General features: G+C 37.9%; 1 protein-coding gene across 1 annotated transcript in view; it reads right to left on the reverse strand.

Annotated features, from left to right (window-relative positions):
* Positions 1-13796, reverse strand: part of LOC136858612 (TP53-binding protein 1) — a 770373-nt gene that overhangs the window by 345648 nt on the left and 410929 nt on the right. Inside the window, exon 12 of the mRNA XM_067138308.2 lies at positions 12713-12932. Coding sequence (XP_066994409.2) covers positions 12713-12932 — 220 coding nt within the window. The remainder of the gene's footprint in view (positions 1-12712; positions 12933-13796) is intronic.

The following is a 13796-nucleotide window of genomic DNA, read 5'->3' on the forward strand; positions in this document are numbered from 1 at the left end:
TTGCTAATGGCTAATTCTGCTTCTACTGTTGAAGTGATTACACACAAAGAAAAAGATTTATTCACTATAGAAAAGTGTTCTAAACCTTGAAGGTTTATATGTTCCAATGCTTAAAATGTTTTGGAGCGTCTAATGCGACACTGTCTTATTCACTCGTGATGAGTGTTTTAATCTTATTTAAAGTTAAATAAACTTTAAATTGAATACCTGTCTTTAAGCACTTTTATGGAGTTATTTGTTTTAATAGACGGAATATTTATGTAGCTCAGTAGAAAATTGAGTTAATGTGCACACGCTTCACGAATGTTTGAAAAGTTTCTAAGTCCAAGAAGTAACACTTTAAAATAAATCTGTTGATGATAATTACAGTAGAGTTCCCGCTTACAAACTTCCTCGCGATGACTAAGTTCGAGCCTCAGCGGAGACACTCACGCACAACAGCATGTTCTCCCTTATGCTGCGAGTCGTGAACTGCCTTTACTTGGCAAACTCTTGTCCTTTTATATGATTCTGCCAGATCTGACTCAACCTCCTCGTGGCAGAATTGATTTCCTTTAAGGTCGAATTACTTGCAAATCCCTAAGCCGCTTTATTTGAAATTTGAATATGTTGGCCTTCAAATGAAGTGCTACAATATGACACATGACGTAGTCACCTTGCTTGCTGAACGCAAGTCCTGGCTTTGACGCGGCAATGCTTCGCACTGAATTAAATTATGTTCCAGACCGCCGATGGTTCCTGGAACAATATAGATAAGGCTCTGGCTTTCAACAGCCACAGTTATCTAAACAATGCTCCCAGTCGGTACGTATTACATTCGGAAATACAACTTGTAATGTATTCTAGTTATCAGCTGGAGGTTTTGGCAAGATTTCTACAGCACGGCTTTATTCGGAAGGAGTGGCTTCTGCTACATGTATGCCAACTGGGAATATCAGAGACTCTCTCCAGAAACCATTTGGGAATCTTCTTCTTAATTCTCAGTCCTAAGATTGGTTGGCAGCAATTAGTCTTCTCCACTCTTCTCTGTAATCCGCTAATCTCTTCATTTCCACATGAGCCTGTTCCTACGTCATCTCTGATCTGTCTTGCATATTGCAGTCTAGGTCTTCCTCTTCCTCTTTTACCTTGAATCTTTCCTTCTATGACATTAACTATGAATCCATTGTGCCTATAGAGATGGCCAATTAACTGGTCTCTTCTTTTTCTTATTGTTGCTAAAAAGGTTCTTTTTTCACTTATTCGTCGAAGAACTTCTTCATTGGTGAGTTTTTCTGTCCATGAGATCTTTTCCATCCTCCTCCAGCACATCTCAAATGCTTCCAAACGTTTATGTGCACTAATAGTCCACGTTTCTGAACCATACAAGGCCACACTCCAGACATAGCACTTAATAAAACTCTTCTTGGTCTCCACATTTAAATTCCTTGATGTAAGTAGTATCCTTTTCTTGTAAAAAGCAATTTTTGCTTGGGAAATTCTGCTCTTTATGTCGACTGAACTTTTTCCATCTGGAGTGATTTTACTTCCTAAGTAGGTAAATGCATTTACTTGCCTTAGTGGTATATCACTAATTCTGATGTCGACTGCAATATGTTGGTGGTTGCATACCATAATTTCGGTCTTTTTTGTATTAATTTTCATGTTATACTTATCTCTCAATATCGTATTCATTCTTATTAATGCACTTTGTAGTTTCTCTTCGTTCTCCTCTATGACAGCTATGTCATCAGCAAATCGTATCATTTTGATTTCGACTCCATTTATCTTTATCCCTTCCATTTCCTCTTTGCATTCTTCAATTCCTTTCTCAATATACAGGTTGAACAGCACTGGTGACAAATTACACCCCTGTCATACTCCTTTCTTTATATAAGCTTCCTGTACTTCACCATTTATGTTTATGATGCCTCTTTGGTTGTTATAGAGTTCGTATACTATTCGTCTATCTCTAAATCTAAACCAACACTAGTCATAATCTTCATTAACATATTCCAGTTCACATTATCAAAAGCTTTTTCTAAATCCACGAATGCAATAAACAAAGGTTTCCTTACGTCTAGCATTTTTGTCTATAACCTGTCGTAGTGTTAGAATAGCTTCTCATGTGCCTCTATTCCGCCTAAATCCAAACTGATCTTCAGCCAAGTGTGGTTCAATTTTACTGCTTATTCGGTTATATATTATTCTTGTCAATATTTTTGACATGTGCGACAAAAGACTCAAGGTGCGATGTTCTTCACATTTTAGAGTTCCAGGTTTCTTTGGTATAGGGATAATGAGAGACTTTTTAAAATCTTCTGGAATTTCTCCGGTTTCATATATTTCCGTGATCAGTTTAAAAATATAGCCGTGTGTTTCATCATCTAGTCTCTGTATCATTTCTCCAGTTATTTCATCGCATCCTGGCGCTTTATTAGGTTTCAATTCTTTCACAGCCTTGAGGTATTCTTCTTTTGTTAAAGAAGGTCCCATTTGGTCACTTGTTATGTTGTCTTCATTTTCAAGTTCATTTATGTCAGTAGGATCTTCATATAATATTTCTACCGGGCGAGTTGGCCATGCGTGTAGAGGCGCGCGGCTGTGAGCTTGCATCCGGGAGATAGTAGGTTCGAATCCCACTATCGGCAGCATTGAAAATGGTTTTCCGTGGTTTCCCATTTTCACACCAGGCAAATGCTGGGGCTGTACCTTAATTAAGGCCACGGCCGCTTCCTTCCATCTCCTAGGCCTTTCCCATCCCATCGTCGCCAAAAGACCTATCTGTGTCGGTGCGACGTAAAGCCCCTAGCAAAAAAAAAAAAAATATATATAATATTTCTATGTATCGCCTCCATCTTTCTCCCTCTTCTTTGCTCTCAGACAACAGTTTCCCATTTTCACCTAATATGCTGTTACTACGGTCATTGACTGTCCTGAATTGTTTCTTAATCAATTCATAAGCAGTTTCCATGTTTCCTTTCTCCATTCTTTCTTCTATTTCTTTGCATTGTCTCATTATATATTCTTCCTTAGCCTTCTTTGCTTCTCTGTTGACTAGGTTTCGGAGTCTTTTATAGTTTGCGATTCCTTCTTCACTCTTTGAGTTTTTAAATTTCCTCCTTTCCTCTATGAGTTCAAGCACATAATCTGTAACCCATGGTTCTCGTGCTTGTTTCGTCGTTTTCCCTATTGCCTGATGTGCAGCTTCTATGATAGAGTGTTTAAGGCCCGTCCATTTCTCATTTATTGTGCCATTGGGTATTTCTGCGACGTTCTGTTTTACCAGTGTTTGGTAGTTTTCCTTGATTCTGTCCTGTTTTAGTTCCCTCACATTATATCTGCAATATTTTTTCGCGTCTTTTCTCTTCTTTCTTAGTCTTAAATCAGATTTTAACAATACTAGGTTGTGGTCACTCGCTGCATCGGCCCCTGGATAGCTTTTGCATTGTTTGACTTGGTTACGGTATCTCTCCTTTACCATAATATAATCTATTTGGTATCTCGCTTTATCTCCAGGTGCAGTCCAGGTGTACCTTCTTCTCTTGTGCTGTTTGAACAAGGTGTTTGTAATTATTAGTCCTTTTGCTTTACAAAAGTCTATTAGTTGTTGTCCTCTGTCATTTCTTATTCCGAGACCATACTGACCTACAGCCTTCCCATCTTTTCCTTCACCAACAGAGGCGTTCCAGTCTCCAAGAAGAATGAGGTTCTCGTTGTCCTTAATTGTATCAATCAACTCCTCTAACTGATCATATACCTTCATCTGTATGATTCGTTGTTGGCATGTACACCTGTATTATAATCATGTCAACTGGTTCATTTTCTATTCCCACCATAATTATTCTATCACTGTATTGTACATAGCTCTGAACTCGTACACCTACGTTTTTACTTAATACTATTCCTACACCTGCATGGCTTCCTTTGGCTCCAGAGTATATAATTCTAAAGTTATCACTCCAAAAGTCCCCCTTCTCAGGCCACTTTATTTCACTCAGTCCTAATATGTCTATGTCATGTTTAGCCATCTCTTTTTTTAAGTTCTCTAGCTTACCACAGATGTTGAGAGATCATACATTCCAAGTTCCTAAAATAATATTTCTTGTGTTTCTTCCACGCTTTGTCCCTGGCCCCAACCAGAAATCCGAATTGGGGACTATTTTACCTCCGGAATTACATTTAGTTCCAAAGCCCACCATCATTGCTGCATAGCAAGGGATATCCAGTGGATCTTTAATGGAGTGGTTTCCCTCTGGCCTTCTCCATCCTATGCCATTGACCCTATTGGTTCATCCGCCTTTAGGAGCAGTTTCCCACTCCAAGGGCAAGAGAGTGCCCTACCCTATACCCGCTCATCCGCCCTCCTAGGAGGCCGTTGGCACTTAGTAAAGGCCCTCTTATCCCGGGGGGTATTCGGTCCATATCTTTTATCCAAGAATAATACCAACTTGGCTAGTTCTTCCGCCCTCCAAGCCGTTGGGAGATCTCCTCTTCCGCCTTAGAGACCGTTGACCATTTTCTTTTTAGCCTCATTTGGTCCGCGGGTGCTTATTTGACCATGCTTTATTCGCACCTGTCCTGCATATCTACAGGACGTTCCCTATCAGTGATTGGGACGCGCCGTGTCGGGGTTGAGTGTCTCACGCAGGGTTATGCCTTTTCAGGTGGGGGGCTTCATAGAAGGACTTGCTACATTCGGTGCAGCGATGCGGCCTTTCCCCGGAATGAGTTAACATATGTATTCTGAGCTTGCAACGTCCTGAAAAGGTTTTACTGCATACTGTACAGGAGTGCGGTATGCAACCCGAGTGAGTGAGTTTGCGTGCCGTTGGGTTACCTTTGCGAGAAAAGCTACTACCGCATCTGTTACATTGGTATGGTCTTTCGCCAGAATGAGTTAACATGTGTATTTTTCGTTTAGCATACACAGAAAAGGTTTTGCCGCATTCGTTACAAGAATATGGCCTTTCGCCTGAGTGCTTTAGGAGGTGTGTTTTCAGTTGAACCCTTTGAGAGAAGGGTTTAGAACATTTCGTACACCGGCGCGATTTTTCTTGAGAATGTGTATACATACGTGTTTTTAGGGTACTTCTTCGGGAGAAAGTCTTGCTACACACTGTGCAGCAATGTACCCGAGTGCATTTTGTGCAATTCTGCATCCTCTCGTCAGTTTGTAGTATTTCTTCAGAAGTTCCTTTGTTTTGCATGGCAACATTTTCGAATCTCAGCTAGATGATGTTCTTTTGGTCCACGATCAGGTTCAACTTTTACCTTGGCCAGTTTTTGAATACTTGTGTCAAATGAGGGTGATTCTCCAGGTCCAGGCTCACATTTGATGAAGTGCAGCTGCTCCATAATCGGTAGCCACTTGCAGTATTCCCATTTCGACAGCAACCCACATTTTCTTTGCTATATTGCACTTACAGTACAAAGTCAAAATTTCATATGTTGGTCATTTCCATGTCCTAGATTTTAAATCATATAGGATTTTAAACATTCTGATTCTATGGGTTGCAGATGAATTTTAGATCTTGGAAGTCGCGGACTTGAGTGCCGTTCAAGTACGTTCGCTCATTCCTTCTGGCTTAGATGTCAAATACTGCCACATTACACCGGTCGTAATCAGTAAGTTACATATCATCTAACAGAAAGTTTGAATGACTTGCAACAACCGTTGCAGTAACGTACCAGACCTTTGGGCCACATGGGTTTCGTTGTTCAGGTGGTTGATTTTCAATCCGTTCTTCAGACAAGACGAGAGACTCCACGGTGCTTGCAGCCCTGAATAATGTCCTGTCCATTCCACAATACAAGAATATCCACTAAAAAGAAAATAATAATGCTGCTACACGAATATATCACAGAATAATTAACTAAATATATTTGTCAACACACTAACTCTTGTTCTACTAAGCATTTGGGAATAGATTCTCACTTTTTGGGCTCTATAGTTGGGAATAAACTTCTTTTAATAGGTTCAACAAAGATGGGACCTCGAATGCTCTCGATTGCAGTACATGGCTGATGAGATGGCAGTGAAGATGGCATCATTTGGAATGATGACACACCGGTAGCAGGGAAGTTGGCGGCACAAGACGATAATTCAAATGAAAGCAGTGATTAGGTTTACTGAGGTTTACTGTGTAGTAGGCCTACTGCTCAACTGACAGAGATAAATGACTGGCCATCAAATTATTTTGTAACAATTTTGCATAATATGATAATACGATACCCCTATCCCTTTCCTCTACGGGTCGAGTATGAAGTGAGACGAATCTACGTAGCGAGTTTTTATGACCGTATGCCCTTCCTGATGTCAACATCATCAGAGGAATTACAGAAATAAAACTAATGATGTGATGTGAGTAACTAAAACTGGCTATAATTATTTCATGTGTAGGTCTAAAAGTCAAGTTCAGAATTTATTGTCCGTGTTTACATTTAGATATACTACCTTCAAACAAAAATGGTGAGTATAACTCAAATACATTTGTTATAGAATAGTGTAGAATGTTAACATGTATAATTTATAGCTCTTTATAGCTTAGAAGTCGTGTGTTCACTTCACAAAAATTGAGGTTATCACATATTGGACCCCCCTTACATTTTTTGGCTATGAGAAAAAAAAAAAAAAAGGCAGCGGGGATTTAATACGTGAGTAAATATGGTAACTCATGAATGAATCAACAGTTAATCATTACACGACTTTCTATCTACTGCAGAGAGATGGTTGTATACACCCACAGTGTTTAAATGTTTTCTGATATTAACATTCCGAGTATTGAGTACTTATAATAAGATGTATGTCTTGCTCGTAATATTACGGGTGCGGCACGGCAGCGGTAATTCTCTGTGCTCGCAATATGGTGAATGCAGCAATGTAAAGGTTAACCATAATATAAAAATATGATCATGATATATTACAAACAAAAAAACTAAACCTAACTAGGGTAATAATCTTAAATTAGAAATGCAACTTAATTCATTTCTGTACGTACATCTATATAATTTAACTTAAAATCTTAAGAATAAATATAACCATTTACTCAGACAATCATACATCATTCCCTCGGGCAGTTTTATAGTTTAGGAAATAATTTTGGAAGTAGGTTTTTCAAATTTGTAGATGTTCTACTAATCATTCGAACAGAGTTCCAGAGTCTGGCACCTGATACTTGGAACGAACGGTTGAAAATAGTAGTTCTGTTGTTGGGAACAGCAATGGTATGGGAGCTGGAATGCATATTACGATTGGGAAAGGAGGAAAGTGAGTTAAACAAAGAAGGTAGTTGGGTTGTGGTTCATTAAACAGTCTATAAACTAGAGCAGCTGTGTGTAGCTTACGTAGTTTGTCAAATTTTAATCATAGTTAAAAATTTCACTGTGATCTGTATTGACAATCATCAGTTACAAAATAATTTGTTAATTAAGGTCAACCAAATCATGTAATTTAATGAGAACATGAATCTTATTCATGAATTTAATGCTTTTTGTAACTTACTAGTCTGTTCAATAGTCACATCACAATAATTAAATAATGGGAGTATGAGAGTCTGAACTGATCTCATTTTTAAATGTAGTGGGAGATAGGATTGTTGATATTTGAAAGTATGAAGAGAAGCATGTACTCTCCTGAATACACTCATTGTGTATTCATTCTAATTTAGATTTTCAGTCATAGAGATACCATGTCTTTTTACTGTGTTTGAGAAAAATATTGACACTACTTACCTCTAAGCTGGGGATATTGTGCTTCTGAGTTGCGTATGTTGCTTATGAGGCTAGTTTATCCAAGGATTATTGCTTGCGTTTTATTTGGATTACATGTAAAAAACTTTAACAGGTTCATTTGAGATAAAAACCTATATTGACTATAAAATCAAGCAGCAAATATTTAAGAATAACTTAAATATTATATTTAAGCTGTCTGCCTATTCAATACATATATAATTTATTAAATCTAGTACATGTTTCTTTCCCTAAACGACATCATCAGCTAGAATAACTCACATATCAGATACAAAAATTACATTACTAGATTGGTAATACAAATTAAAAACACTTTTATACACAAGGATATTTAAAATAAATTATTAGCAAACTTTGTTAAAGTTTCAAGTCATATAGGCCTAGTCAATAAAATTGGTGTGAATCGTTCATTAAAATTCTTGATAACAAAGTTTGTGGAAATTAACAGTTGTGTATAGAAGTGTTTTTAAATTTGCCTTACCAATCTAGTACGCCCTTCCCGCATCCAGATCAGTATATGTAAAAAGAATCCCTTCTCAGGGTATTTGAATGTATAAGATGTTTTTCGTGCGGTCAAAGAAAAGTTGATACGCCGAGTCTTATTATCTAAGTACCCGAGGATTCAATGGACGTCTCCATCCGACGCATTAATGAATCAACATGATCATCCAACAACTTATTACCTTAATTCTAAGATACCTTAAACTATAGCAGAAATCTATTAAATAAGTCCTTTAGTAATTTTTAACTACCATTATTTATTAAGTAAAATGTATATGAATCTTGGGAGAGAACAATGTAACAATATAATTAAAATCTGGAATTGATTGATTTCTGTATCTCTGGATTGATAAATTCATTTTAATAATGATCACATTTGGTCTGTATGCTTAACTTCATCACTATTGAAATTGGTTAAAATCTTATTTACAACCTTCCTTAAATGACATTCTAAATAATTATAATCTCCGTATGGGAAATCTGGTTGCATTGAAATCACATTTCTTTCAATTAACACTTGTTGTCATTTCTAATACTCTAACTTGTTTATACAACAGCTCAATAACATTCATTTTTGATAGCTTTACCTCTGAATAAAACTTCCGAATTCTAGCCTGACTAATGCATTATCTCATGAATTCTTTTATAGTTTTCTTAAGCCTTCGGAACTCCGACAAGTTTCTTGTTTGCCTCAGCCATAAATTAGCTGTCAATAACTAAACACTATCTTACTATTCAAGACTAGGCTTCAAATTCACATTCCTATCCAAGTTAATGTAATCATGGAATCGAGAATGTTACATACAACCTTAACTAGGTCTAAATAAGACTATAAGATCTCAAATATATCTCTTTCAGTTAGGAAAAACTTATTTGCAAAGACATAAAACAATATTAACAGATATACGTTCTCACATTCAACAGTAATGATCCTCTCATATTACTCAAATTAAGCCAAAATCAACTTAAATGAATGCAGTTATCTATATATAAGAAGTTCTACTTTCATGTCCAAGTATAACCAATATTTATCCATACGTAAGTGGTTTGAAAAGTTCTCGGAATGTACTAGAATTAAGTATCTTACCTCGGTGGAACTGCTTTTATTTTTCAACATAGTCTCCCTGTAGACTAATGCATTTGGTCCAGTGATGTTCCAATGCCTTGATCCCATCTCAAAAATGAGATTCCTTCAGGCCTGCAAAATACCTCTCCAATTCGGCTGTCAGCTCTTCCCTTGTAGAAAATATCCGTCCACCGAGGAAAATTTTCAGCTTGGGGAATAGATGAAAGTCTGATGGTGCCAAATCAGGTGAATAAGGTGGATGTGGCAACAATTCGTACCCCAGTTCATGAAGTTTTGCCATGGTAATAACACTTGTGCGGGGGAGCGTTGTCCTGATGAAAGATTATCTTTTTTCTTGCCAAACCAGGCCTTGTTTCGCATATCCTTTCCTGTAGTTGGTCTAGGAGGTTTGCATAGTATTGCCCCATAATTGTTTGGCCAATAGGAAGATAATCTATCAGCAGAATGCCTTTTGCATCCCAGAAAACTGAGGCCATGACCTTTCCGGCCGAACGTACTGCCTCTGCTTTTCTTTGATGGTGGTGAATCAGCATGTTTCCAGTGCTTTGACTGCTGTTTTGTCTCTGGGATATAGTAGTGGATCCAAGTTTCATCTGTAGTCACAAACTGGCGCAGAAAATCTTGTTGGTTGCACTGAAAACGGGCCAGACTTTGCTCGGACATTTCCAATCTGGTGCGTTTATTATCCAATGTCAAGAGCCGCGGCACCCATCTTGCGGTTAATTTTTTCATACGCAATTCTTCGGTTAAAATATAATATACCCACTCAGAAGACATCCCTACAGCTTCAGCAATCTCCCGCACTTTCAGTCGACGATCCTCCATGACCATTTTATGCACTTTTGCAATAAATTCTGGGGTCGTAACACTTTTTGGCCGTCCACTACGAGGATCATCATCCAAGCTCTCCCGACCAAATTTAAACTCGCTGGTCCACTTGGCAACAGTTGAAAATAAAGGAGCAGAGTCCCCCAGTGTGTTCTGAAAGTCGGCATGAACTTCCTTTGCTTTCATACCTTTCTTTACAAAGTATTTAATCACTGCTCGAATCTCAGTTTTTTCCATTGTCACAAATCACTACGCGGGAACAACAACAAAGAGTCGTTACTACCACACTCCTACAGCCAGAGCACTGACGCGCCACGTGTTCACTCACAAAGGATGAGTGATTATTACGTGGGAACCTCGTTGCTCTAGCACTGACATCTATCCGAGAACTTCTCAAACCGTCCTCGTAGTAGGGATATTATTTGGTGATTACGACCTATTATTCTATCTTATATGAGGTTAGGGTATGTTGCAATTATAGTAGTACGTGACCTCTTGATTACATAGCATGTTACTCGATTAATAACACATGTGATCCTTGCTTGCGTCGATATTTATCTTCGTTGCATTAATTATTCCCTTTCTTCTTTCAATCTTGACGTAGAATATACTCTTATTTGAACAGTTCAAACGAGAGAGAATTACTTTCTTGGTCAGTTCCTTGTTTTAATGGCTCATCCCAGCCCAGACAGCATACTTTGATTAACCATTTACCAAAAGCTGAAGGGCAAATTCGTCTGCTTTTAAATGTGCATGTGTACTGATTTGGAAAGGGTCAATCTTGAATGACAATACTGCTAATGATCCAACAAAGGAAAAAAAAAAAATTGTTTTTACTAACATTATTGTGTAAGTTCAAAGCCCAGAACTACAAAAGCAATGGATTAATTGGTACACTAGACAAATTATGACCGGGCGAGTTGGCCGTGGGCGGAGAGGCGCGCGGCTGTGAGCTTGCATCCGGGAGATAGTAGGTTCTAATCCCACTATCGGCAGCCCTGAAAATGGTTTTCCGTGGTTTCCCATTTTCACACCAGGCAAATGCTGGGGCTGTACCTTAATTAAGGCCATGGCAGCTTCTTTCCAACTCCTAGGCCTTTCCTATCCCATCGTCGCCATAAGACCTATCTGTGTCGGTGCGACGTAAAGTCCCTAGCAAAAAAAAAAAAAAAAAAAAAAAAAAAAAAAAAAAAAAAAAAAAAAAAAAAAAAAAATATGTAGAGTTGCTCACAAATAAATTGCTAACTTTATGATAAATGCTATACTGTGCTTCAAAACATTTCAAGAATATTTAACTTAAAAAAGGAAGAAAAACTATAGGCCCTCAGTATCAGGAGGGAACCATAATGGATCTACATGACGAGCTGACATTACTGTAACTGACTGGGTGAAAGGTACGGTATGGTGATTGATCGCACTATAAGATTAGAGGAAAATGAACAGCAGCCTCGATTAGTGTATGAGGAAAAAGCCATATTTGAACCATGCACTGTTGTTCTTCGAAAGAAGTATGAGATTACAAAATGAGAAGTCATTGATTGGGCTTATCACTGGTGCTAGACGAATTCATAAGGAGACAAGAATGAACAAACCCAGACACCATTATCCAGACCCTAGTGGAATCTGCGTTGAAAAATTAATTGATGATTGTTAGACACCATTTGTACTCCCTGACTTGAAATTTTGGATTTTCTTTTAATCTGAAAGTGAAAATCTTCCTGATGGTTGGCAATTGTAACCTTGAGATTTAATTCAGATAAAAGAAATATTGTTTATATAAACTGATTACGAGGCTGATCTTGATCATATAGTACTAAAAAATTGAAGTTAATATACCTTCAATTTGCCGAATGAAAGTGAAAGACGTATCTCTTGAGACAAGAATGTAAAACATGACAATGACAATTCTGATATCAACCCAGACATGCTGACAAAGAGATTCTATTCTGATACTGTACGAATGAGATGCATAGCAATAGGCAAGTGTGTTAAGTATTCATAACCTGTTAAAATTCTGAGAAATACCCATCTGGACTTCAGGATTTAAAAATTAGGATGCACATTATACTCAAACTTGAGTAATATATCACCAGATGTTTAAAAACCAAGCCATCAACAAAATGTCTAAAAAATAAAACACAGAATATGTTTAAAAGGTCCTTATATATTTTTTTAACAATCTGTTTTATGTTGCACCGACACACATAGATTTTATGGCGATGATGGAATAGGAAAGGGCTAGGAATGGAAAGGAAGTGTCTGTGGCTTCAATTAAGGTACCGGTACAGCCTCAGCATTTGCGTAGTATGAAAAAGGGAAACCATGGAAAACAATCTTCAGGACTGGCGACAGCGGAGTTCGAACACACTATCTTCTGAATACAAGCTGATAGCTATGTGAACCAAACCACACAGCTACTGCTCGGTTTAAAAAAAAAAAAAAAAAAGAAGGTATGTACTGAGAAATTATATTAAGATCACCTTAACAGATTGTTTGATTAGTTATTATTTATTACTCTCTAATACGTACTATGATAAATGCAGTAATTAGATTTAAAATACTTACATTTTAAATTTTTTGATGATACCTTCATCGAACTCATCTTCCACGGGCGCAAATACAATCTGGCCTTTAGTCAAGATGTTCACTGGAATAATAAATTCTTCCTTCAGCGTTTTCACATTCCCATCATCGAACTCAACTATCCAACGGTCATCCTTCACATTTTCTTTGATTTTGGCTGAATAGTAACGTTTGTCTGTCCAACGAGCAAATGCTGGAGCACCTGAAAATTATTTTAGCATAAGAACTCATATCATCTCTAAATTCAGCAAGTGACCATGCATATACATACATGATCCAGGAGTTATTCTCGAGTAAGTAAACTGTGAATCCATCAATCGTGAGTGAAAGTAATCAGACAGTTCAGAATCCAAACTTATCAGAAGTGAGTCTGTTACATGGCTATGCGAAGTTCAACAAAGCTTCCTAGTCATGAACTGTTCTGGAAGGATATTGTGCTGTATCCAGTTCCATGGCTAAATGATCAGCGTGCTGGCCGTTGGTCACAAGGGTCCCGGGTCTGATTCCCGGCACGGTCGGGAATTTTAGACATAATTGGTTAATTCCGCTGGCACGGGGGCTGGGTGTATGTGTAGTCTTCATCACCATTTCATCCTCATCACGATGCGCAGGTCGCCTACAGATGTCAAGTAAAAATGACCTGCATCTGGCAAACTGAAATTGTCCTCAGACACTCCCGGCACTAACAGCCATAAGCCATTTCATTTCACAGTGTTGTGAGAAGCCATGTGGAGAAGAAGAGTTTGAAGCACTGGGGTTCATGGGTGTGTTCAAGTGTGTGTTATTATCATGAGTAAAAATTTAATGTAATGATTTAATGTAAAAACTGTGTCAAGTGGAAAACTCAAATAACTGTACATACATATTAGACTCACTGGCTTTTTGAGGGAAAAGAAAACATGCTTGCATATAAGATCCCCCCAACATAATCTGTCAGAGGAGAGCAAATATTACACTTTGAAGCGGGCATAGATCGTACTGCAGCTCTGATGATATCACACAAATTAGTGAATAGTTTAGTCCGTCCAATCTGCGCAATGAAAACATGCATCAGAGTTGTGTGGTA

The sequence above is a fragment of the Anabrus simplex genome, chromosome 1 (assembly GCF_040414725.1).
Source record: "Anabrus simplex isolate iqAnaSimp1 chromosome 1, ASM4041472v1, whole genome shotgun sequence".
Lineage (NCBI taxonomy): Eukaryota > Metazoa > Arthropoda > Insecta > Orthoptera > Tettigoniidae > Anabrus > Anabrus simplex.